We start from the raw sequence: 27,708 nt of genomic DNA on the forward strand, positions 1-27,708 counted from the left end.
TGTAGTTGCCATCTGTGACATGCTAGGATTGTTATACTGTGTACATTATTATTAGGCCTCACTGAAGCTGCAGTTTGATAAGTGATTTCCTTTTCCACATAATTGAAATATGCCATTATTATTATTATTATTATTATTATCTTAAAATAAGTAGAGCTGTCTGATTAAGTCTCACAGATGAGTAGCTCAGTTTATGAAGAGAAGAGACATTAATAACTATAATAAAGTAGCAGAATATCTTTTCAAGGCTTGCAAACCGAATATAACATCATTCATTACTTTTTTACGTTTAATAATACTTTCAGCCTGCATGGCTGAGTGGCTTTCGTCTCTCTCTTTTTCTTGTTTCATGAAAAAATGAGTTTATTTGAATGATTTCAGCAGACAGAATTTTGGAGACTAATTTCATTATTTGTTGTAGCCGTCAGGATCACCCGAAGATGTACCAATGGAATGAAAAATGGGATTGTTATACTGAAGTTGCAACAGATGAGGACAATGATGCTAATGAAAAAAGTGATGATACAATAGTTAATGAAGATGACAATGCCATTGATGAGAGACCAGTCCTGCTAGTTAAAGAAGATAATGAAGATATTATGATTGATCCAAAGGAAGAAGGAGAATATGAAGGAGGAGAAGACGAATTAGCAGAAGATGGAATATCAGAAGATGAAATATCAGAAGACGGAATATCAGAGGACGGATTAGGAGAGGACGGAGTAGAAGAGGAAGGAGTAGGAGAGGACGGTGTAGGAGAGGACGGTGTAGAGGAGGAAGGAGTAGGAGAGGACGGAGTAGTAGAGGACGGTGTAGGAGAGGACGGATTAGGAGAGGACGGTGTAGGAGAGGACAGTGTAGAAGAGGACGACATAGGAGAGGACGGCGTAGTAGGAGAGGACGGCGTAGTAGGAGAGGACGGCATAGTAGGAGAGGACGGCGTAGTTGGAGAGGACGGCGTAGTTGGGGAGGACGGCGTAGTTGGAGAGGACGGCGTAGTTGGAGAGGACGGCGTAGTTGGAGAGGACGGCGTAGTTGGAGAGGACGGCGTAGTTGGAGAGGACGGCGTAGTTGGAGAGGACGGCGTAGTTGGAGAGGACAGAGCAGTAGAAGATGGAGGAGGGGAAAATACAGAAGGAAAAAATGGAGTATTAAATGATGTGCTTGCAAGTTTATCGAGTTGCTCTAGTACCGAGTCATTGAACAGTCTTCCTCTTGCATTGAAAACAGTGACAGATGTACAGGCAGAAGACAATTGTGGGCGTCAGGAGACTGATAGAATTTTGGAAGCAGGTAAGATTTTCACCTGTACATTTTGCTAAATATAATTTGCAAAATGCAGTGTGTAATCTTTAAACTTTACTTTTAGGCTCAGCAACAGAATGTATTGTACCAGAAGACATAAATACAGAACAAGATTCTTTAATAAGCACGGATGCCAGTTTTATGACTGCAGAAAGTAGTTTTCAGGCTCAGGAATTAAGTTTTCTGAGTCCTGATGTTCCTACCATGCATGCAGGTGCCAATTCTCTGGTAGCAGTGGAAAAACGTGTCCTTCATGAAGGTGAGAAATTTACATGTATGCTGTTTCCTACATTTCTGAAATTTGTACTAATTGAGACAGTACAAATACTTGAGGATATATGAAAACTGCTGATTTCTGGCAAGACATGTTTTGGTATTATCTGTGACATTATGTGAGTCATGTCAAACAGTGAATTTGTATTATGCAAAGGTGCTAAAAAGATCAAGGTAACAGAGCATTTTTGAAGAAACTCCATTCTGTGGCTCATGTACCAAAAATAAATAAATAAAAAGGAATGAGAGCAGGTAACCACTCTCCTATAGGTGAATTGTGGATGATCGAGGACAGACACTAGCAGTTGCACAATTAAGAGGACTTGGTGTTGGTGGGAAGAATCCAGACCACATCTCTATTGAAGCAAATTTTGAGATCAGTGGTGTTCTAATGAGTGCCATGCATTTACAAATGTGTTGCAGTGCCCATTCATGGGGGCAGGCAGCCACTTAATTGCCATACCCACAGGGGAATGGTTACAAACAGTAATTAGAGAGATACTTATGTATAACTGTAGAGAGAGAGAGAGAGAGAGAGAGAGAGAGAGAGAGAGAGAGTTTAGGTGATCCACAGAGGCATTCCTCCACGCTTCAGATAAGCAAATCAGCCTGTTCATTTTGCTTAGGAAGTAGTGCATGCCATGTCCATAACATTTTGTAAGCTACATGAATCTTCTAATCTCCACATTAGAATAGTGGTGTTTGGATTTAGTGAAACCAGGGTTAATGAGTTGAGGGATGGTCACTACTGTCAACTGTCTATAAGTGTAACCTCTGAGCATACTTCACCAATCACTGTTCATTGTGATTGTGTGTCACACAGAGAAAAAGATTTTGGTTTAACTGCTCAAATATGAAAATGGGGCAAACTTCTACACAAAAATTCCATAAGGTATACTATTTATCAGTAGGGTGGGATGAGACTGAATGGTTGTTGAGCCAGAGCACTCACTGAACCTCACTTATATTAGGCCTGCTCAGGTATACAAGGCTTTGCTTGAGATGCAGTACAACCAGGGAGTACCAGTATAGACTAATCTTATAAGATCAGAGTTGAAAGTCATCTTGTCAACAGTATTACATAATAGTAACAGAATATAAATGGTTTTCCAGGATATACGTATCATTAGAAATAGGGTAGAAGGTATCATTAATCAAAAAGCACTAGAAGATGCAGCAAGTAAGTTAAAATTGGTTAAAAAGTGCTGTAATTGTACTCTACTGACACATTGAAGGAAATACCACATCCCATATGTTGCATGACAGTGGAAAACTGGGGGGGGGGGGGGGGGGGGGGGGGGGGGGGGCATGACTGCCACCATACCCACATTCATTTCAGTTTACCAGAATACTTAATACAAGATTTCTTTCAGTTGAAGTACGTACATACATTCCAAACCCATTATTCTTCTATAAATGTCAGTGTTTTGGCTATACTGAACTTTGGCATTTAATGGATGGGCTATGTTACTGAAAATGTGCTTAAGTTGGAACACAGTATAACTCTCCTGCCTGTTGCATTAACCATTCAGACGAGCACCCAGTGTGTAGTTGGAACTGCCTTGTCTGTGTTGAGGAGCAGTAGATAGAAGAAATCGAGTCAGCAGTATGAATACCATGTGGAGAACTGAAGAAATTGTACAAAACATAACAGCCTTGTTATCAGTCTTCCTGCTTTCAAGAAGTTAGTCTTCAAAGCAAATTCAAGAACACAGACAGGTTGTTCTGGAACTGTTTCTAAATCATATTCATTTATTTGCATATGTAAAAGTGTACTTATTAAGCAAAAGTCAAAGAAAGTAACAGCACTGATAAGCACCTCCAGTCCTCTTGTCGCTGGTCATGCTTCAGCAACCACCATGTGGCGCAGCAGTGGAACATTGTGTGTCAAAGGTAACAGGGATCTTGACTTGACCAACCAGGTTGTGAGGATGGTAAAACAAACAAGTCAATCTCAAGGCATGCCATGTGCCGATGAGATGAATGGCTGTTAAGTTGAAACAAACGTTATCAGGCAACCTCTGGGGAACCTGCCCCACCTCAGTTGTATAGGGCTTACAGAGGCATGCAGGGCTCTGTCTAGGTGGACTTTCATTTCCCTAGCAGCTTGTTGGACTGAAATGGAACCCTTGAAATTTCCTCTTCTTCCTCCCAGTGCAATGGGTGGGTCACTGGTAGGCACCAACATCCAATCTCACCAGAGGGCTCATGTAACCATTCCTCGTGACTCAGGGATTATACAGAATTTTTCAGGCAATGCATGCTGCTGGTCAAAATGTGTTTTTTGATTGTGTGATGATAAGAGGGCAACTTTGAGAAGTTTTCGCCTTTTTATAGTAAAAAATATTTAGAGGGCATCGCAGGTATGCTGAAATCAGTCAAATGATTATGTAATGGAACACTGTTGGTTGAAACTGCTAGTTCTCAACAAGCAACCAACCTCCAGATAGCTAAATGCCTTGGAATATGCCATAGAAACAGAGCTCCACAACATTTTCAACTACAGCGAAGGTGTTGTGTTGTGTAATGTAGATATCTGGCAGACATTACCAAGGAGGAATTGAAAGATGAGTGGACTCAAGAAGGGGATGTTGATGTGCAAAATGTATTGGAAAAGGTGGTTGGTTCAGTAGTGAAATTCCCAGAGCATATCAAGGCAAGTTTCCTTCGCCTAAGCATACGGCCCTGTGTCCCGAACCCAATGCACTGTTTTAAATGCCAGCACTTTGGACACACCACCTTAGGATGTAAGGATGAAGCCACTTGGGACAAATGTGGCAAGGCTGCCCATGATGGAGTTGGTTACTCCTCTTCTCCAAAGTATGTAAATTGCTCTGGGGATCATTTTGTCTGGTACAGAGACTGTAATGTCTTCCTTGAAGAAAGGAATGTACACAAGATTGAAACATGAAAACACATCCCATATGGTGAGTCCAAGAAGATCTATAAGTCCTGCAGCCTCCCACATTGACTACATCTTTTGCATCGGCCCTTAAAAAGCCTATTTCGACCGACAGTGCTTCTACACAAATGGAGGTTGCTAGTGTCAGCACTAGTACCTGCGTATGTCAGTGCATTTGTCAAGTTGCAGTTGTTTCAGAGCCAATAGCACTCCCAAGAACATCAGATAAAGCCACAGTTGGCACCATTGCAGAGCTCCCGGTACCTCCGAAGGTAGAGCCTGGTAAAAAATTTGGCACTGCCTCCACTGCTGCTGCAGTAGCTCCTGTAAAGCCCTCCCAGGCCAAAAGATCAAATGGGAAGCTTCCTCCGTGTGTGTGAAACCAGGCAGTTGAAGTCAGAACACATCGAAGTCAATTAACTTGACGGTTCTACTGCTCCTGCTTCAGAGCCGATGGACTGTGAGGTCTGCTCAGGGCAACCATCCTGCCCCAAAGCTGAGCCTCAATCTGTTGTGGGCTCCCCACCCCAGTGGAAAGAGAGGGTGAAAGTACGACCTCTGTGATAAATGGCTTTCATACTACAGTGGAGCATAAATGGGTTCAGGACTCATGTGGAGGAACTGAAAATCCTGGCACAGCCAATAGCATGTGCTTTCTGTTTACAGAAAACACATTTCAAAGCTACTGAGCCCTCTGTGCTTTTGGGGCTATACCCTTCTCCAAAAGAATGACCTGACTGGGGAAAGAGCCAAGGGAGAGGTTGCTGTGTTTGTTAGTAACATACACCACTCCTCTGCTCTCTCCTTGGTTACTGACCTGCAGGCAGTAGCCGTTGCAGTTTGCTCCCTGTATTTACCTCCTCAGAATGCAATAGGCTCTGATGCTCACAGGCCTTATTGCACAACTCCCCTGCCTGTTTCTCCTACTGGGTGATTTCAGCGCCCATAATATATTACAGGGCTTAGGGGTCGAGTCTTGCAGAACCTCATGATGTCTCAGGAGCTGTGCATCTTCAGTAGAGGCAGTCCCACTCATTTCTCGGCTGCTATTGGATCATCTTCAGCCATTGACCTCTCTTTCTGCTCTCCAGCACTTGCAGACTCAGCACAGTGGGAAGCAACTGACCACTGACTGATCACTTCCCATTGTTGAACTGTCTGCTGGTTGGAGGATTGGTCGAACAGAAGCCATCTTAATGGGTGGTCAGCAGGGCTAAGTGGACACTGTTCAGGTAGGCGGGTGTGTCTGAACACAGCGTCCAGGAATGGGTGGACCACACCACATGAGTGATCCATCTTAGGAGGCAACCTGTACCTTGGTGGACTAATGAGTGCCATTCAGCAATCCACGACAGGCTTGCAGCTCTTCGAGAGTTTAAATGCCACCCAACAACAGACAACCTCACAGCCTTTTGAGTCATGAGAGCAAAGGCTCAATGTGTAATTAGTTAGAGCAAAAAAAGGTCATGGCAAGCATTCCTTGACTCTTGTCAACCATTCCACTTGTTCTACAAAAGTATGGGAAGCCATCTGGAGGACCAGTAAACACAGTTGATTTCCAGTAGCAACAGTGCTAAAACAGAGGTGTCTCCAAACAATGCCCAGAGACATTGCTCAGATGATGGCAGATGGAGATGGCTGCAGCCAATGCCAGCCAGGTTACAATGTTCTGTCACTATTGTGCAACTGCAGAGAGGGGCAAGTTTGACTCCAGATCCCACAATTCTGAGTCTTGCTAGTGCCCTTTCTCCATGTGCTTGCTGGAATTGGCACTGCCAGAGACTCGTGATACTGTACCCAGTCCTAACCAAAAACAGTATTGCATGCTTCAACATTTGCCAGCAGTGTCAAAGGAAATCCTTGAATGTTTTAAAGTGATATGGCATACAGATCATTTCTCAGACTCGTGGGGAAAGGAAATTTTGATACCTCCCCTCAAACTAGGAATGGACTGCACATGTTCCGGAGTATCGCTTTAGCAAGCTGTGTAGGAAAGACACTGGAGCAAATGATTAACCATTGTCTGGTCTGGTTGTTAGAGACCAGGCAACTCCTTAGCTACTCTCAGTGTGAATTCTGTAGATTTTGATCCACTGTTGACAACCTGATCGTGCTAGAGGCAGCTATTCAGCAAACTTTCATATGTCAACATCGCTGTCTCAGTGTTTTCTTCGACATCAGTAAGGTGTACAATACTACTTGGAGTCACAGTATTCTAGAGCAACTTCATCAACAGGATTTTCATGGCCACCTCCCCATCTTCATACTATCTTTCCTATCTAAGTGTTTTATTAGGTCCCACGTTGGTGACACACTGTCAGATCATTTTGAGCACGAGAATGGTGTCCCTCAGGGCAGTGTTATAAGTATTACCCTCTTTGCCATAGCCATAAACAGTATCACGTCTATGGTACAGTGCTCTTTATTTGTGGATGATTTTGTTCTTTTCTGTTTCTCCTCCAGTGCTGCAACAGCAACTCATCAGTTGCAGCTTACAGTGCTGAGTTCTGAGGAGTGGGCTGTGAAGACAGGTTTTCAGTTTTCTCAAGATAAGTTTGTTTGTTCATTTTAATCATTCTCATTGTATTTTTAATTTACCTGACTTGCATTTGAGGGATACCATTCTACATTTTAAAGACTCAGTGAGGTTTCTGGGCCTCATTTTTTACTCCAAATTGTTGTGGTTACCACACCTGTGAGACGTGAAAGCCAAAACCCAGAAGGCATTGAATATCATAAAATGCCTTAGCCACTGATCTTGGGAAACAGACAGGGCATGTCTGCTCAAGTTTTAAAGGGCTTTCATGTGTCCATGCCTCGACCATGGGTGCATAGTGTATGGGTCAGCGAGGCCTTCCTACCTGAAGATTATTGGCTTTCTCCATCATAGGGGATTAGGCCGGCCAGTGGGGCTTACAGGACCAGCCCCATACCCAGTGTCTGTGCCAAGGCCAGGGAACTGACACTTACCATCTGACGGAAACTCCTCATAGTGCATCAAGGTATATAAGTTCCTCATAGCTCCAACTTAACATGCAAATCATACTGTTGCTCGCCCATTTCTGGAATGCCTTTTCTCCAATCATAAATGAGCAACAATACCATTTAGGACACGCGTGCAGCATGTGCTGGAGTCTCTTGGTGTGGAGCACACACAACCCCAAATCCAGGGTTTTAACCATCTGCTACCCAGGTCACTGCAGAGGTCCCAGAATAATTTTAGATTTGGTGCAGTACAGTAGAGATTGCAGTCCTGCATATGTTTTTAATACATTATTTTATGATATTTTAACTGAGCACCACAACTCCACAGCTGTATTTACACATGGGTCCATATGGGGGAACTCAATTGGTTTCTCTGTTGTGTTTCCTAATCATGTCCTCAAGGTCTGACTGCCTTGAGACTTTCTTTCCTCAACATAGAATTACATGCGATCTTGGCAGGCACTGGAACAGGTGAGATGTGATTGGAGTGCTACAGTCCTTGTCAGTACTGATTCTCTGAGTGCCCTTCACTCTCTACAGTACTTGTACCCACAGATAAAGTAGTCCAGAATATCCAGGATGCCCTCTTCCAACTACAACAGCTTGGGAAGGAGGTGTCTTTCTGCTGGGTACCAGGGCACATGGGTATTGTGGGGAATGAGAAGGTGGATATAGCAAGCAAGGAGGCATGTTGTGACGCTCAGTTATTTCAGTGTGCCACCACCTTGTTGCTGAGGTACAGAGCCATGCGTTGATGGGAAGACAAGTGACTGGAAGTAACAGATAATAAGCTGCTTCATATAAAGCCCACTACACAGCCATCGCATGCCACCTTCCAGCCACGAATATGGGATGATGTTTTCCTCATTAATCTTTACATATGCCACAGTTGTCTTACACATGGCTTCTCGCTCCGGTTAGAGGACCCTCCACTGTGAGGTGCATGCAGTGTATAGATCACTGTGTGCCACATCTAACTGGACTGTGTTTTATTTTTGGACCCGAGGGCAATGACCGAATTGCCAACAGATCTGCCCTGTATTTTAAGTGACACTGAAATGAATGTGGTTAAAGTTTTAAGGTTTTGTGGTCTGTGCAACTTGTTTCCAAAACTTTAAGGGAGATATTCTTAATGTGTTCACATGGTTACTGGCTCACCCGTGTTTTTTTTTTTTTTTTTTTTTTTGTAAGTGGTCAGCCAGTCACATTTCCCTGTGCCATTGTTGTTATTTCCTCTGTTGTTTTACTTCTATTTTCATCCCAGGTGTACCACCTTTCAGTATATCTCCTTTGTTTTGCGGCATGTGATATGTAGTAATTGTGTGTGTCTATGCAAGTGAGGTAGGAGTGAGTGAGTGAGTGAGCAAATGTAAGAGTGAGTGATTGTGCCCACCTTTTTAACTCTTTTCCCTTTCTTTGTTTCCTTTAATACTTGTAAGGGTGCTGGTAACCTCGCCACTGAGCACCTGTTTGCCACCGCCGCCGCCGCCGCCACCACCACCACCACCACAAAAACTACTACTGCTACTACTACTACTACTACTACTATCTAATGGTGTAATCAAGAAGAAATGAGATTCAATACGTAGTTCATGGGATATAGTGCATCAGAGTCAAAGTATAACAATGTTTTGGAAGACTATTGAGCAAATAAGGCAGAAGGCATCGACAACATTCTTTTGGAATTTCTAAAGTCATTAGGGGAAGTGACAACTATTCAAGTTAGTTTGCAGAATCAATGAGACAGGGCACAAATCATTGGATTTTTGGAAAAATATCAAAAACAAGAATAGTATTCAGGAAAAGGAAAAGCAAATTAAGAATCTGTTCAGTAAGTCAGTTCAGCATTAGGAAAGGTGTAGACACAAGAGAGGCAGTTGTGACATTGCACTTGATAATGGAAGCAAAATTTTAAAAAATCAACTTGTTCATAGGATTTATCGACCTAGTTCAAGCTTTCGACAGTGTAAATTGGTGAAAGATGTTTGAAATTCTCAGGAAAATATGTGTAAGGTCAAGAGAAAGACAGGTAATATACAACATGCACAGCAAGCAAGAGAGAAAAATAAGAAAGAAAGACCAGAAATGAATTGCTTGGATTAGAGAGTGTGTGAGACAAGGATTTAGCCATTCGCTCCAACTGTTCAATCTGTACATCAAAGAAGCAATGATGGAAATAAAAGAAATTGTCAGGAGAAGGATTAAAATTCAATGCTCAGTGACAATAAAGAAGATTTGCAGGACTTCCTGAATGGAATGAACAGTCTATTGAGTTCTCACTATGTCTTGAAGGTAAATAGAAGAAGACAAGTAATGAGTAGTAGAAATGAGGTTAGCAATAAACTCAACATCAAAATGGGGGGCTACAAAGCAGATGAAGTGAAGGAATTCTGGTACCTAGAAAATAAAATTATGCAGATATGTTGTGGAGGGCATAAGAAAACAGACCAGCACAGGCAAAGAGGGCATTCCTGGACAAAAAAAGGGTACTTGTATCAAACATTGGCCTTAATTTGAGAAAGAAATTTCTGAGAATGTACTTTTGGAGTGTAGTGTCGTGTGGAAGTGAATCTTGGACTGTGGGAAAACAAGAAAAGAGAATTGCAACATTTGAGGTGTGGTTCTCTAGAAGGATGTTGAAAAGTAAGTGGACTGATGAGAAATGAGGTTCTCTGCAGAATCAGTGAGGAGAGAAACATGGGGAAAATATTGACAAGGGGAAGGGACAAGATGATGGAACATGTGTAAGATATCAGAGAATAACATAAAACAATAGGGGAAGACAGAGGTTGAAATATATGCAACAAATAGTTGAGGAAGTTTGCAAGTGCTACTGTGAGGTGAAGTGGTTGGCACAGGAGAGGAATTTGTGATAGGCCACATCAAATCAAGCAGAAGACTGATGAGCCATAAAGAAAAAGAAAGTATCGCCTTCTAAAAGTACACTTTCTCCACTCATGTAGTGAAATTTCAAAGAATGAAGGAGAAAATTGAGGCATAGCTTGTGATGAGTACAAATAACAGTGGCTGTGGCAAGCTCGAGAATATAGCCATATTTGTACTGATATTTAAACTGCTGGCTTTGCTCAAACACTTAACTGCACATTTCATTAACTTCAGGATGTCTACTGACATCATTAATAGTGTGTGATGTTTCAAGTGTGAGCACTATGAACACAAAAACGTTACGTGTAAGGGACAGGCTACTTGTGCAAAGTGCAATCAGTTAGTAATTTGCATGTTCATAGGATCATAATTGCAATGTCTCCCTATGATGTTGAAAAAGTCTGTTAGTTTACATTTATGATGCCTTTCTCAGTGAAAAATATGGCTACATACTAACCATTTACATGAATCTAAAGCAACTCTTGGATTCTTTTTTTTTTCTTTTTTTTCCAAATAGTGATACATTCTTAACTCTCTCTCTCTCTCTTTCTCTCTCCCCCCCCCCCCCCCTGCTTCCCCCCTATATATATATACAAAATAGCATTACAGATTAGATTAGATTCAGTTTTCATTCCTAGACCCAAAAAATGAGGTGATTCTCATGGGTGTAGAAGATGACAGAAAGTATAACATAAAACATTTGAATATAATACTTACTACCCTGGTCATTTGTCAGGAAATTGTTGAACTAGGTGAATACAATGCAGTAAACTAGAACAGCTAATATTTACAGAATTAACAAGCTGTCAGAATGAACCATTGTTAAGCACTATTAATAAATTTGTCATACACAAAATACCTAATCTTGACTGTTGTGACCAAGTGCTGTAAAAACAGAAATCTAACAGATATTTTTATTTAAGCTGGGTTCACAGTCTCTGTTAAGGTATTCATCTATAGAGTAAAAGTAGTTGGCTATCAAAAAGTCTTTCAAACTCTGTTTAAACTATGCTTTAACTGAAACCAGGGTTTTAATGGTTGCTGGCAATTTATTGAAAATGTGCGTTCTTGAATATTGGACCCCTTTTTGGACCAAGGTAAGTGATTTGTGGTCTTTATGTAGATTGTTCTTATTTTTAGTACTGATACTACGTATTGAGCTATTGGTGTGAAATAGAGATATATTATGTGCAATAAATTTCATTAAGGAATACATATACTGAGAAGCAGTGGTTAGAATACAAAGTTCCTTGAACAGGTTCTGCATGATATTCTTGAACTTACACCACAAATGATTCTTGTCACTCATTTTTGCTCCCTGAAAAGCGTAGATGCCTCAGAGTGATTGGTGGGTCACGTTGTCCATAAACAGCCCTTTTCAATCTATCCCAGACATGTTCAATAAGGTTCATGTCTGGAGAACATGCTGGCCACTCTAGTCGAGTGATGTCGTTATCCTGAAGGAAGTCATTCACAAGATGTGCATGATGGTGGCACGAATTGTTGTCCATTAAGACAAATGCCTCGCCAATATGCTGTCGATATGGTTGCACTCAGTGAAGAGAACGTGATGCCAATCCTGAGTGGTCCATTTGGCATGTTTTTGGGCCCATCTGCACTGCGCTGCATGTTGTCATGGTTGCAAAGATGGACCTTGCCGTGGGTGTCGGGAGTGAAGTTGCACATCATGCAGCCTATTGGGTACAGTTTGTCATAACACAATGTCCTGTGGCTGCACAAAAAGCATTATTCAAGAAGGTCGCATTGCTGTCAGGGTTCCTCTGAGCCATAATCCTTAGGTAGCAGTCGTCCACTGCAGTGGTAGCCCTTGTGCGGCCTGAGCGAGGCATGTCATTGACATTTCCTGTCTCTCTCTGTATCTCCTCCATGTCCGAACAACATCGCTTTGGTTCACTCCGAGATGCCTGGAACTTCCCTTATTGAGAGCCCTTCCTGGCACAAAGTAACAATGCGGACACGATCAAACCACGGTATAGAGTATCTAGGCATGGTTGAACTGCAGACAATACGAGCTGGTGGAATGACTGGAACTGATCGGCTGTCAGCCCCCTCCCCCCACCGCACACCCCTCCATCTAATAGGTGTTCCTCACGCATGGTTGTTTACATCTGTGGGCGGGTTTAGTGACATCTCAGAACAGTCAAAGGGTTTGTATCTGTGATAGAGTATCCACAGTCAACGTCTGTCTTCTGGAGTTCTGGGAAATCGGGTGATGCAAAACTTTTTTTTTTTAAATGTGTGTATTTATATCTCCTACTTCTGACATCATTCTCACTATGTTTGTATCATCTGCAAACAGAACAGACTTAGCGTCTAGCAATGTAACAGGCGAGAGGTCATTAATGTAAACAAAAAAAAAAAAAAAAAAAAAAAAAAGCACACAGATTGTTTTGAACATGAGCACATTAAGAAATTCTTCTACAGAGTAGAAGGAGTTTCCAGATTTCAGTTTGTGTTTGAAATCAACTTTTTTTATGTATTAAATTCTTCAAATCTCTGGGTAAGTGATCAATAGTTTTTATGACTGAATAACTCACTCATTTTTGTGCCACAGTAAGGCTGAATGATCAATAGTGTAAGTCATTCTTCTGTTTAGTATGATATTTGTGAATGTTACTGTTGTTTCGAACAACAATTGATTGTAGATCACAAACTTCATGTAGTAGTAAAGCTGCCATGAGACTTGTGAAACTGCTAATGGTGCAAAAAATTTATTTACAGCACCAAGTAAGTGCAGGTACTGTTAGTGTCCATCAAATTTTGACTCAAGAATGTAAGCCAGTCATTGAAATAATGAAAATACAGAAGATAAGTTCTGTTTCTTGACACCAACAAAGTTCATATTCAAAAACGATCTGTTTTTCCTACATCTTTTAACTATTTAGCAAAACAAGTATGTGAGAAGAAAGTTTCTATGATGCAAAAACTATCAACAAATACTGTCATGAAGTGTCCAACCACCACTTGCTCCAGGGTCAGGTTTCTGAGGGCTTCTTATCATCACCACATTCATGTATGCTGCACACAGGCAGAGCACACACTTCACTAATGCAACAGGATCGTTCTCTGCTATTGATTTGTTGCTGTGCTCACTTGTCCTTGCTCACACTGCCCACTGTAAAGCTGACATTGTCCTTCATCCCAGAGACCATTTCCCATTCTGAAGAAGCTTATCAGACAGAGCGTGCTTGTAAGAAACTTGCCCACATAGTTGCTCATCAAGGCAAACTGGTCACTGTACCCCCCACATATAGTGTTTGAACGTGGAAATACACAATCGACTGCCGTGCTGATGCATTCATACTCTAATATTCAGGACAGCTTAGATGGCAGCCTGTCCCTTGGAGAAGGTGAAAAGTGCTGCACCGCTACAGGGTCGGTCATGTGGCACTGTGAAGAATCAAAAGCAGACCACTTGCAGATAATGTCATATTTTTCACATAGTGAGGGCAAAAAGCCTTTTTGTTAAGGCTAGCAAAAAGAGATGGTGGCAAGAATTCCTGAACACACATCATTTCATTGCATTTTGTTGCACTGGAGACCATCAGATGAATTATGCCAAGAGTGGAAAGTGCTCTGTTAGTGATTTCATCAGATGGCTATTCATAGCCAAAATTTAGATTTGCAAGAATAATAAAAACTAATGGGATTGCAACTGACTGCTGTGTACCTTTCCTTCCTTATAGCCTACAATCACTGTGCACAACGGTTCCTGATTGAATCAAAGTTGGATAAGTAATGGTGTTCGTCAAGTAAAGGAGACATTGTCTTGGCTGGTGAAACATTTCAGTCAAGTTACTATCAGAATTTGGCACGAACTTTGTAATCATCAGTCTTTGCGCCAATGTCCTGTATTAATTTCCATACCTCACTGTAATGTGTCATGAAGCAAGGGTCTGTGACACTGTCAATGGTGATCTGTCTGTCAGATGGGGTCATTGAGCTCAGTGTGGTCACCTTGGTACTATTCGCAAGGAGTAGGCTATGTGCGAGCACAGGGTTTTATCCTCTCCCTTCCTTCATCCATATCAACACAAACCCATCACTACACTGTACAAAGACTCATCACAGTCATACACACAACACAGATACACACATAATACATCGGATGAAGGTAACGGCAAACCACCTCCACTAGGACCTTGCCATGAATGGTGGTGCAGGATTCGTGCACCTGCTCCCCTGTGTTCATATCCTGAGTGTGAAACTATTTACTATTCTACCACCACCACAAGCTATGATCCAGCTTACCATCAGGTGTTTGCTGAGGAGAGGAGTTAGAACTTAAGTTCTGCCATTTATGAAGTTTACTGCCACCCTTTCTATATCTGACAGCAAGATTCACCATTGTTTATGGCTCATAGGTTACAACCAAGTCCATTAAATCATGTCATGGCAGTTCATCAGAAATAGTCTATTAGTCCTGTCATTGCTTTTATCTTTATATGTGAAGCAGGACAATTCCGTGTCTTGTGAAAAGAAGCCATTTTAACTGCCCTCCTTAAACATGGAAATGACATACATGTCAAAGCAGGCATTAGAGTATCATGTAGGAGGAAACAGGAGCTGTATCAGAATATGAAATACAGACAGAGCTGAGTAATAGAATTTTGTAACAGATGATACTGCAAAATGCTGAGGAATGTCATCAAACAGGTTGAAACAACACATTACTTCAAGAGAATAGAAAACTCACAGAATAAAATTAAAACTATATGGTCAGTTGTGAAAGAGGTATCAAGGCAGAATATGGATGCTAAACATATTACACTTCTCTTACTTGAGAATGAAATTGTTTGGGATCCACCAGCACTGTGCAAAATATTTAATAATCACTTCTTAGCTGCGAGAAACAAGCAAAGATGGAGTTAGATAAATTATTGGACCATTAAAGGGTAATAATTTCCATGAGTATAATGAAATTTCAAGTAGGATAAAGAATACCAGTGCACCATACTTTAGCTCGGTACTGATTGGACAATGTATGTTTCGGGTGTTGTCTGTTTCCTGACAGACTGAAATACTCATTAGTGAAACCATGTTATGAACAGGACAAAAGTAATATTGTAGACCATTACTGGCCAATTTCTTTGCTACCAGAGTTTTTGAGAAACCAATGCATAGGAGAGTAGTGGCACATCTTGGTATACATAATTTTCTGTAAGACTCCCAGTTTCGCTTCAGGAAAGGAGTATCCATAGAAAATGCCGTTTATTCTTTTGTGGATGAAGCACAAGGAGGGCTAAGTGATAGGTTGAGGGCAGTAGCTGTTTTCATTGATTTGACATAAAAAAATTCTGATGATCATACAATACTTTTGTAGAAGTTGGAACATTGTGGAATTAAGGGGAAAAGGTTTGCAGTTGTTCACTTCATATGTGGAAAGGAGAAAGCAGACGGTTGCCCTCTAGTGTCAACACAAGGAGAGTGCTACAGGCTCTGTTCTCAATCTATTACTTTTATAAATCAATGATCTGCTACTACTTGTTCTTTTTGCAGATGACAGAAATGTTATTGTGAAAGATGTGTAATGTAATACAAGTGATGTAGTTAATAGGATAGCCAGTAAAACTAGCACATGGCTTTCAGAGAACAGATAAATGCCTAACTGTACAAAATGCAATGCATATAATTTTTGACATGGAGCTCTTGTAAAAGTAAAATTTTGCTGTCTGAAGGTGGCCAGTCAGTGAAATCAACTGTTACAAATTCTTAAGACTAGAGTAGAGATGAAAGGCTATTTTGGGAGTATTAAGATCTTGTGCAGAAACTGAAAGTTGCTATCATCACTATAAGAATGACCTACACAGCCTCTGATACTGAAACACAAAGGCTTGTCTACTTTGCTCACATTCACTCTGTTATCTCATATGGAGTTATATTTTTGGGCGGCAGGGTTCACTCATCGAGAACATTCTAATTCCAGACTGATCTACGGTGTCAGTTTATAATCTTCATGTAGGCTGTTGTTTGAGTGTTTCAGAATTCTAACTCTGTTATCCCTGTACATATATTCCATCATGAGAATTGCTGTTGCCATTATAGACTCATTCAGAAGAAATTGCAACATTTGTTCAGGGAACATGCCACAAAAATGATATTCACTTGGATAAACATTTAACATAAAGGTGTGCACTATTCTACAGGTCTTATTTCCGGAAGTAAAAACAAGTGACAAACACCAAGTATTCAAGTCCAAGTTGAAAGGTTTCCTTTGTACAGATTATTTCTATTCTGTACAGGAGTTCCTCACAGTAGATGATAACTTTTCTATGTTAATGTGTTATTTATCTGTGTACTCTGTTTTTCGTGTTTTATTAATTCTTTAATTAATTGTTCATAAATTTTCTAGTCAGCTTTCTAAGAACTACGTACTGATTCATTTAATGACCAAATAGCTTTTGCTTGCATGAACCCTGGTATTTTGTTGTGGTCTTCAGTCCTGAGACTGGTTTGATGCAGCTCTCCATGCTACTCTATCCTGTGCAAGGTTCTTCATCTCCCAGTACCTACTGCAACCTACATCCTTCTGAATCTGCTTAGTGTATTGATCTCTTGGTCTCCCTCTACGATTTTTACCCTCCACGCTGCCCTCCAATGCTAAATTTGTGATCCCTCGATGCCTCAGAACATGTCCTACCAACCGATCCCTTCTTCTAGTCAAGTTGTGCCACAAACTTCTCTTCTCCCCAATCCTATTCAATACCTCCTCATTAGTTACGTGGTCTACCCACCTTATCTTCAGCATTCTTCTGTGGCACCACATTTCAAAAGCTTTTATTCTCTTCTTGTCCAAACTAGTTATCGTCCATGTCTCACTTCCATACATGGCTACACTCCATACAAATACTTTCAGAAACGACTTCCTGACACCTAAATCTATATTCGATGTTAACAAATTTCTCTTCTTGAGAAACGCTTTCCTTGCCATTGCCAGTCTACATTTTATATCCTGTCTACTTCGACCATCATCGGTTATTTTACTCCCTAAATAGCAAAACTCCTTTACTACTTTAAGTGTCTCATTTCCTAATCTAATTCCCTCAGCATCACCCGACTTAATTTGACTACATTCCATTATCCTCGTTTTGCTTTTGTTGATGTTCATCTTATATCCTCCTTTCAAGACACTGTCCATTCCGTTCAACTGCTCTTCCAAGTCCTTTGCTGTCTCTGACAGAATTACAATGTCATCGGCGAACCTCAAAGTTTTTACTTCTTCTCCATGAATTTTAATACCTACTCCAAATTTTTCTTTTGTTTCCTTTACTGCTTGCTCAATATACAGATTGAATAACATCGGGGAGAGGCTACAACCCTGTCTCACTCCTTTCCCAACCACTGCTTCCCTTTCATGCCCCTCGACTCTTATAACTGCCATCTGGTTTCTGTACAAATTGTAAATAGCCTTTCGCTCCCTGTATTTTACCCCTGCCGCCTTCAGAATTTGAAAGAGAGTATTCCAGTCAACATTGTCAAAAGCTTTCTCTAAGTCTACAAATGCTAGAAATGTAGGTTTGCCTTTTCTTAATCTTTCTTCCAAGATAAGTCGTAAGGTCAGTATTGCCTCACGTGTTCCAACATTTCTACGGAATCCAAACTGATCTTCCCCGAGGTCGGCTTGTACCAGTTTTTCCATTCGTCTGTAAAGAATTCGCGTTAGTATTTTGCAGCTGTGACTTATTAAACTGATAGTTCGGTAACATTCACATCTGTCAACACCTGCTTTCTTTGGGATTGGAATTATTATATTCTTCTTAAAGTCTGGTAAATAACTAAAATAAAATAGGTATCGTATTGTGGTCCTCACAAGGTGCAGGAAAGGCATTGGATCAGATGTTCAGCAACTGCCCTGTCTGTATCTTAGAATCCAGGGTTCTTCCTGATTGTTTTCATTGTGGGTTTGTGAGATATCATTAGACTCTTAATAACTTTAGTGTGCTAGAAGGAGCTATACAACAAGCTTACTTACACAGGAGTCAGCTAATATAGATTTTCTTTTATCCATTTTCCAGTATCCACAGGTCAGTTGAACCAGCAACTAATCGGCTTAAGTGTCTGTGTCATTTTTAACCATTCATGTAATGTTTTTAGTTTGTCTTAATTGAGCGTAAGGAATATGCTTACAACTTTTAAAAAATATACATCATTCCTGGGTATAATTTTTTGTAAAAAGCTTACCTAGTTGCTACATGCAAGGGACTTAAAGGTTAAGTCTCTCAAAGCTCTTGATATTTTTAAAATTTAAAATCGTACTGCCTGACAAATAAAGTGAAACACTCAGATGGGAGAGGAGGAGATGCAGTGAAACTTCATGAGTTGAGAGGGTGTTTGATGTTACTTTGGTGATCACAAAATGGAGTCAGATTTATAAAGAACTTAGCAGTACAAGCCCACTTATCAGTACGACGTTGCATCACTCTAACTTGGATACATGCACTGATTCAGTTGGGAAGTGTCATAAAAGTAATAGATTGAGAACAGAGCCTGTAGCACTCCCCTTGTGTTGACACTAGAGGGCAATCGTCTGCTTTCTCCTTTCCACATATGAAGTGAACAACTGCAAACCTTTTCCCCTTAATTCCACAATGTTCCAACTTCTGCAAAAGTATTGTATGATCATCAGAATTTTGTATCCTCTCCTGAGGCGAGCCGGCCCGCAACTGTTATAACTGGTCTTTGATATCCAGGATACTGGCACTGGTGCAACATGTGTTCTGTTGGGGACAGACTAGGCGATCTTGCTGGCCACGGGAGCATCCCAGCATCACACAGACAGCTCATAGCGGTGGGTCATCTGTGTACGACAAGCGTTGTCCTTTTGAAAAATGGCACTTTGATACTATCACATGAGAGGTAGCACATGAGGACACACGATGTCATTGACATACTGTTGTGCCATTAAGCGCTCCCTGGATCACTACCAGCCATGAGATGCAGTTGTACTTGATGTCTCCCCACATTGTGATGCCGGGAATAGCACCACTGTGTGTATCCAACTCTTTGGAAGAAAGGGACTTCTCCCCAGGTTCTTGCCATACAATTCATTGGTGAGTGGAATGTGATACCATTCATCAGCAGTCCATTCTTCTTAGTCATGGCACTACTCCAAATGCAGCTGTTTTTGTTGTGATATTAATGGCATCCTACACATGGGATGGTAATTTTCTTGTCTGGCAGCTGCTAGTCTCCAGCTAATGGTGCAGGATGACACAGAATGTTAATCCATTACTTGTTCCTGCATGTCAGGTGCAGATAGGAAGAAATTGTGATGTGCTTGCTGCACAAATTGCGATCCTCCCTTGTGGTCATCCGGAACTTTGACAACGACTATGCGAGTATGCCTGCCCTCACGTTTCCGTGCAGTCAGACACTGCAGCACCAACACTTCCAAATGCACCACAAATCTGGGTGTTTCATGATTTGACAAACCAACCAGTGAAGATCCACAATGAGGCCCCTTTCAAACTCAGTCAGGTGGTGATAATGCTGTCTCTCACAAGTACAAGTTATCTCCATGTCCTTCACAGTGATCACTCAACATCCGACACTGTTCTCATCTCTTATATACCGTACCGAGTTTGGTAACAACACTAGTGAATGCTGGTGGCAGTAGTACCTGTCATAGACTTATATTTCTAATCATTTACATATCCATTGATGATGTGTATGTATATGAAAACATCTTGGCTTTTTTTGGCTTGTAGAGTTTGTTAACCACAGAGCTTGGCTAGCCAACAAAACCTCTCTGATAAAGTGTGATTCACTATTTGTATAATCCTGATGTTCCCTACACCCTTCCCCTCACACAATCCATGCCACAGTGTGCTTGCATGCCTAATCATAGAGAGGGGTGTCTGATTTTTTTTGGACTTACAGTATTAACGAACATGACATTGCTATGTTGGTCGTGCGGTGCAGCTTAAAGCAATAGGAAGCTACAGTTGTTATATTACCAGAGGACATAGAGCTCCAGTGTATGAGTTATTGATGACTGCGTCCTCTTCAGTGAAATACTGTGTAGATAAAATAGTCCCCCATACACATGTCTTGTAATGACAGTGTAATAATAGTGTTGAACCAAAATAATTCTATAATTGATGCTGTTTGTTGCTGTAGAATATACACTAGCAGTGTGCCTATGTCCGCTCTTTGGCCACCTTCATGCTATTTGCAGGCAAATACACTTTGTTAACAGTTTTAAAATTATAACTAATTACAATTTTGTTTGGTTGTGTGTTGGTACTTACATCCATATTGCATCATGGTGCTGTTGCTGTCTAATAATTTAATTGCTGCATAAGATACTTCAGTTGCAGCCTAATTTATTTTTTAATCATTTAATTTAATTTTGACTTATGATTCCTGTTGTTGAGAAATGTCAGCTGAGGTCTTTTATCAATGTAAGTGAAAATTAAATGATTAACAAATAAAATCGGGCTGCAATTGAAGTTCCTTATGCAGAAATTAGATTATAAGACAGCAACGGCACCACGACAACAGTATGGATGTAAGTACCAACACACAATCAAACAAAATTGTTATTAGTTATAATTTTAAAACTGTTAACAAAGTGTATTTGCCTGTAGATAGCCTGAAAGTGATCATAGAGCTGAATAGGTCTATTGCTACTGTATATTCTACAGCAATCCAACAACATCAATTAATAGCAGCAGCATTTTGGTTCAATGCTATTATTATTTTGTAGGGTGCTATCATCAGAGAAAACTAATCTGGTGTTCTATGTCTCAGAGCATGGAAAATTAGATGTCTTCAGTTGTTAAGTAGGTTAGAGAAATTGGAAAGGTGTTTTGATAGGCTGAAGTTGGGTACAGTGGGTATTAGTGAAGAAGGGTAGCAGGAAGAGCAGCACAAAGCATAGTGAACACCTAGTCACAGCCAAGACAAATACAAGACTGATCACGGTACTGAAAATATATGTATGCCTACTAACTCTGTAGGCTGGCTCAAAGAAAGTGTGATGTGGTGACAGAAATTATTCAGTTTGTTAACAGAGATGTTCATTTAATTGTGATTTTGGGGGGGGGGGGGGGGAGACTTCAATTTAATTGTAGGAAAAGAAAAAGTTGTGGGACAACATGGACCGAGCAAAAGACATGAAAGAGGAAGCCACCTGGTAGCATTTTGCACAAAGCACAATTTAACCACTGTGGGCACTTGGTGCAAGAATCATGAAAATAGGTTGTATGCATTGAAGATAGAGAGAAGTGGTATTGACAGAACGTGCAAAATAATGAAGCAGAAGTAGCTGAAGGGGAGTGCAAAGCTTTAAAAGCATGCACGGCCCTATAGAGGAGAATTAAAACCATAAGGGAAAAGAGAAGTAGCTGTATTAGTATCAAGAGCCTTCCTAGGCAAAGAAGGGAAAGTCGAAAGGTGGAAGGGATTTATAGAAGGGTTATACAATGGGAAGAAAATTGAAGTGAGTATTATGGAAAGGGAAGAGGAAGTAGATAAATATTTCCAGCCACATCAATACTTGGCACCAGCATCAGTGATCTGAAGCATGGATGGAATGTGACAACTCCATTCCCAATAGGGAGCTCCAGACACACTTCCAGCATCCATCTAGAAATAACATGGTCACACGTGTGGCTTTTTGGATCAGGCCTCCATAAGAAGATGCCGTGTGTACATTGGCAGTTGTTACTTTCCAGCATTAACTAATAACCACCACCTGATGTTGATTTCATGTGAATCAGCGGCAGACCTGAGAGCCGTATATTGATGATGGTTACTCTTTGCCTGAATCCATACCAACTGAAAATATATCAGTTTCCTCATCCATCAAGGCATCACTCCACCAGTAGTCATTTTAATGTGATCTGCTGCTATTCTTGAGCCTGCTGTGTCACATAAGCAAAAGAATCAGTTTCTATCTTCAGCTCTGAAAGCTAACTGCTTGACATATTATGACTACAGAGCTTTTTACATACCAGAGATAAAACTACAATCAAAACTGCAGATTAAAGAAGTGAAATGTATCAACATACATACTAGCCATTGTGAAAGTATTTAGAACTGCACTGAAAGATAGTTCCCCATCCAGCCTATTTCGAAGATTTGACTCCATGCGACTCTTCTCTGTCCTATTCTTGAAGAATAGCTTGAATGAAAAACATTTTTCTCAAACGACGAAGATATCTTTGTTCTAAATATGTATTCAACAAAGTCAAAAACAAATCTGTCTTCTAAGGAATAAAAACAGCCTGACTGTTTCTGGCCCAAATTCATTAAGCTTAATGGAGATTTTGACAAGAAGTTTTTTTTAATGATGATTATTATGTTTTCCATCGGCAAGACCACTGACATCTCCTCCTTTTCCTGTATAAGGACAAACAGTTGCTTTTACATGTTAAAAATATTGACAGTATTTAGATTTCTTTTTCTATGTGAAGTGTCAAGAGTTACAGAAATATGGTTCATTTATTTAAGAAGTAAGCCACAAATTGTTGCAGATTCACCATTCTACAAGCAAATTTCAGTTGTTCAAAATATTATATTTCTTCATGTAATAATATATCATTTCTGGTTGCAGATTATGAGGTCCTCAGCCAGACAGTGCAGGACTTCTTATCTGAAGAAGAGGAGCCACTTTTGAGTGATGGCAAGAGTGAAAATGTGGGACTAAAAAGTCTGTGTGAAACATGTGGTGAAAATAAAGATCTTTCAGAAAATTGTAGCCATTCGGCTGAAAAATGCAATCCAGACAGGGAAGAATGTTCAGTGTCAGAAGATTTGAAACAGGTTGATAAAGCCAAAACACATGACAAAAGCTCTGCTGGTCTGATTAAAAAAACAGAAGATAAAAAATGTACTGCCATCAGTAGTCTTGATATGGGCAATAATTGCACTCTGCTAGAAACAGAGACTAAATCTACCTCTGTTAGCAGACCGTTGACATTGGTAGAACAGAAAATGGGCACAAGTGTCCAAATAGGAGTGGATGAATGCAGTACAGCTCAGCAAGTACTGAGTAGTGAACGTGGAATGAGAGTGAGAACAATAAAAACTGACCCCAAAATAACTGTACAGTTGGTAGAGAATGTACCTGGTGTTTCTATGGAAACAGAAAAAGGAAAATCTGTTGTGGTGTTGCAGGCAAGAAATGACAAACCAACATTGCAGAATAAATGGAGTGACATTGATGAACCAGTGCAGTCAGATAGGAATGAATCCGATGCAGCTTTTCATGTGGGAAGAAGTGAGTGTGCAAAGAAGAAACATGATAGTCTTGTGCATGCAATGAAAGATATACATGATGGGACAATGCAGGTAGTAAGGAATAAAGCTGGTGTTCAGATTCGTAAGACCCAACTTAACGTGACTGCGAAAGAAATAAAGGAGCAGGGTGTTACAAAGTCCGTACCACAGAGAAAATTTGAAACAACTCAACAGAGTATAAAGAATCACAATGATGGAACTACAGATACGCTTCTTAAAGACAAGGCATCTTGTGAAAACACTTTGTTGAGAGAAGGTTCTCACAATACGAAAAAAAGTGCTAATACAGGTTCTGAATCACAATGCAGAGAGCAGGATTCTTACACCAGTATCAATACTGACTTGTCTGGATTGAACAATGTTCAAACAGAAATTGTAAATGAAAATGTGGATGATGCAGGAAATGACTCACCAGATTCTTTTGATCGTATATTAAATGCATTAAAAACTGGATCAGAATCAGTTTCGTGCCAAGAAAATTTAAGTAGCGATCCAGATTTCGAATCGGAATTGGCCATGCTGGAAGAGACAGTTCACAGCATAGAGTCTGACAGTTGTGGTCCCTCCGGACTGGAGCTAGTGCGGAACAATAGTAACCCATTAGGACCTCTTCCACATCTAGCTTCTCCGAGAGGAAATAAAGTGTCTGTAAATAATTACGGTACTGTACAATATGAAGCAGTTATGGATAATGCTAGAGATGCAATTGTTTCAAATATTTTGAGTCGGACTGATGATCAGTGTATTAAAGAAATGAACCCAGTGAATATAAATGCAGCTCCCGTAATCTTTGAGGATTTGGTTTTACGAGACGTAGAGCCTGTCCATGACAGAGTAAAATCGTCTGAAACGTCCGACTTGCAGCTGCCAATGGATGCTGCTCAGATACTGCAGTTGGCAGATAGCATGGAAGAGAGCCTCTGCAGTTCAGGTAAGTTTTCAGAATCTTTCTGAATAGTGTTTTTTCTGTGGCAGGTTGATGTATTACTTTGCCTCGGCCAAAGCACTATTTCATCTGTAGGCCATCACTTGTTGGTCTCTTTGTTAATACTGCATATCCCTCAGTTTTCAGCTTCTATAATAAGAAAGTAACTTAAAATGTTGCACTGACCAGAGAGATGTCTTCATCCTGGACAGCTAGCTGAAATGAATTTTAATTTAAAGGATGAATATTTAACTCACCAGGAGAGTGTGACTGTTTTGAGGTTCCTCACCGATTAAAACTGTGTGTTGAAGAGGATCTTGAACCTCAAACCTTGACTTTTTCAGACAGTGCTCTTACTGATTGAACTACCTGGCACAACTTGTGACCGGCCCTCACCACTGCAAGATATGTGGGAGACCTTCCATGAACTGTGGAAAATAAGAGTTGGGTACTGGCAGAATTGAAGCTTTGAGGGCAATGCACGTGTTGTGCCTGGATAGCTGTCAGAAAAAGCATTGGATGCAAAATATGAGCTTCAGAATTGAAATGCTGGTTTGGCACATGGTTTTAATCTGTTGTGAAATTTCCACTGTTAATATGCGAGAAGGCAATGTTTTAAACAGTTATGAACTGAGCTGCACTCGGGCTGCCCATGTTTAGGTTTTCTGTAATTTCTCTAAATAACATAAGGTGAATGGTGCAATTCTTAACATTGTCACAATAGGGATAGCATAACACAAAAACAAAACATCAAAAACAATTCATTAGTAAAGGAAGCATACAACAGCTACAAAACTATAAATATTAACTAAAGAGAAATACTGTGTCTGGTTGTATACATTTATTTGCTTGTTAAAATTATAATTCGAAAATAGCTGGCTAATGACATTTCACTTAGTAATTATTTTAATATGTAGGACACAGATTTGTAGAGATTCTACAATGTGAATGGTAGCTCTTACTCTGTTAACCAGAAATTGGTTACAGTTTTAACTGTAACCTACTTTCCATAGTACTTAGAATACATGTAATATAATATTCATTTTTGATACTCTTGCTTGGCCAACAGATTTCAGAATCTCTTAAAAGTGGAAAAGAATAAAGTATTCTTTAAGCAAAGTGTAATACAAGTGCTAGATGACAAATTCTGTACATGTGCTTCCAAGATAGTTGTGAGGGCATCCAACTACATAAATTATATACATGTATCTTAATTAAATTTCACAATTTAGGCTACATATGCAACATACAGGGGATTATTTTTCCATGCACATCATTGAAATAAAAAAGTAAGTTTGTGAACTACATTCACTGAGTAGTGGTTTATGTAGAGCCAACATGTATTGAAGTGTTGTGACGCCTGCCTCATACCCCACCTATTTATAAACCTCCTCCATTCTCACTTCCTCCTCCTCCTCCTCCTCCTCCTCCTCCACTGAGTATTACTACTTTTTTTTCTGATGCAGATTCAGAACGTCATCAGCATGTCCCAGCGACAGGACCACAACCTGAGGCACTAATTGAAACAGACGTGTGTCGTAAAAATCTTGCATATCACATTGCTGAGGAGCACAAAAAACTTATGCAAGTGCTTGATGCTGCTGAAGAGCAAGTGAAAGGTGACTAGAAGATTAATATTTCTTGATCTCATGAAATTGAAAGACATATTTTATAATTTAACATAATACATTGTTTGAAATATTTTTTTTTTTTTTTCAGACCTAGAATCTAAATGTATGGATGAAAGTGAGAAGATGAAACCTACAGATATTCAACGGCGTATGAAGAAAATTATAAAAATACTTAATCTTGTTAATGGTCTGACGAAACAAGACAGTGTGCAGTCAACAAAAAATATCTCAGACTCTAAATAACATTTTATTTTAAATAACATTCTTGAGTTAGGAATGATTATTCATATGCTCAGGGACCTGCAGAACATATTTCATGATTCTGCCTTATTGTACATTCTGTAATTTCGTACCATACTATAGGATATTCATTTTTGTAAATACATTAAACTTACCTTTATTTATTTTGTTATATTTTAATTTCATTTGTGAATTAATATATATTATTGTTTTTCCTCTGTAGAAGATTAGATTTCCAAATAGTTGGGAGAAAATACTTTAATGAAGAATGATACCAAATTTGTGTTACTTATACTTTCAGTGCAATGACTACAGTGTTATTTTGGTAGACAATGAGTGTTCTAAGTGTAAATGTAAATCTGTATTTTCAGCTGAAAATTAGCTTGCTTGATACATGTTAGACTACATTAGCAAACCATTAAACCTTGACTGAAATGTGAGAAGTTATATTAATATCATGAAAGTAAGATGAAATACGTGATTTGTTGAGAGAGAGAGAGAGAGAGAGAGTGTGTGTGTGTGTGTGTGTGTGTGTGGGTGGGTGGGTGGTCTTTGACCTTGCTGAGATTCCGAAAACCGAACGGATGAGACCTACAGGCACCTTTTTAAAGAAGAAAAAACAGATATATATCAGCCATCTGTAGTTACATTGATGTCTGTTGTAATGTTGTACAGACACAATGTCAGAAGAAATGCCAACCAAGTTTTATTCTGCTTCCAAATGAAAAGGTCACAATAACACTTAATGAATTATGGAACAGTACAAAGTCTTATAACTATAGAACACATCAGTTTACAATCTTGTAGGTAAGCATACAATAAGCAAGTAAACATAAGTGAGGCCAAGAGCCCGAAGCGCCAGGCTTATATTGGGCTGTTGTCCACATGGTACAGCACTTGCTGCACCGTCTATCCAGGATATGAGACGACGTCTCTAGGCCGGCTGCGGAGCAACTTGTATAGTGAGCTGTTTGATTGTGTGTGCTCGCATTATATGGTTACAACGCTCCTTCCCCCATGAAAAAAAAACTGTTCATTGTGCAACTGCCCATGTCTTCATCAATAGATAATGACTACTGCACCAGGTGGTGTGCTGTAGTATAACATGTGGCCCAGCTCCTTCACCTATCCATTGGACGGGTCATAACATGCCAGATGCCACTCTTTGTACAAAAATCTTTAGACACAAATTGTGGGCTGTTGTCTGTCACAAGTGTATATGACAATCCTTCTAAGGAAAAAAAATCTTTAAAATTTTGTACTTGACTGGAGCAGCAACCATACGATGAATTTTT

The 27,708-nt window shown here is 40.1% G+C and overlaps 1 protein-coding gene across 1 annotated transcript in view; it reads left to right on the plus strand.

Moving 5' to 3' along the window:
- The window catches only part of LOC126183451 (uncharacterized), a 283,765-nt gene extending 256,917 nt beyond the window's left edge, over positions 1–26,848 (plus strand). The window contains exons 19-23 of the mRNA XM_049925445.1: positions 422–1,293; positions 1,370–1,564; positions 22,932–24,548; positions 26,009–26,161; positions 26,262–26,848. Coding sequence (XP_049781402.1) covers positions 422–1,293; positions 1,370–1,564; positions 22,932–24,548; positions 26,009–26,161; positions 26,262–26,416 — 2,992 coding nt within the window. The 3' untranslated portion in view covers positions 26,417–26,848. The remainder of the gene's footprint in view (positions 1–421; positions 1,294–1,369; positions 1,565–22,931; positions 24,549–26,008; positions 26,162–26,261) is intronic.
- Positions 26,849–27,708: the final 860 nt, after the last annotated feature.

Source organism: Schistocerca cancellata, chromosome 4, assembly GCF_023864275.1.
Source record: "Schistocerca cancellata isolate TAMUIC-IGC-003103 chromosome 4, iqSchCanc2.1, whole genome shotgun sequence".
Lineage (NCBI taxonomy): Eukaryota > Metazoa > Arthropoda > Insecta > Orthoptera > Acrididae > Schistocerca > Schistocerca cancellata.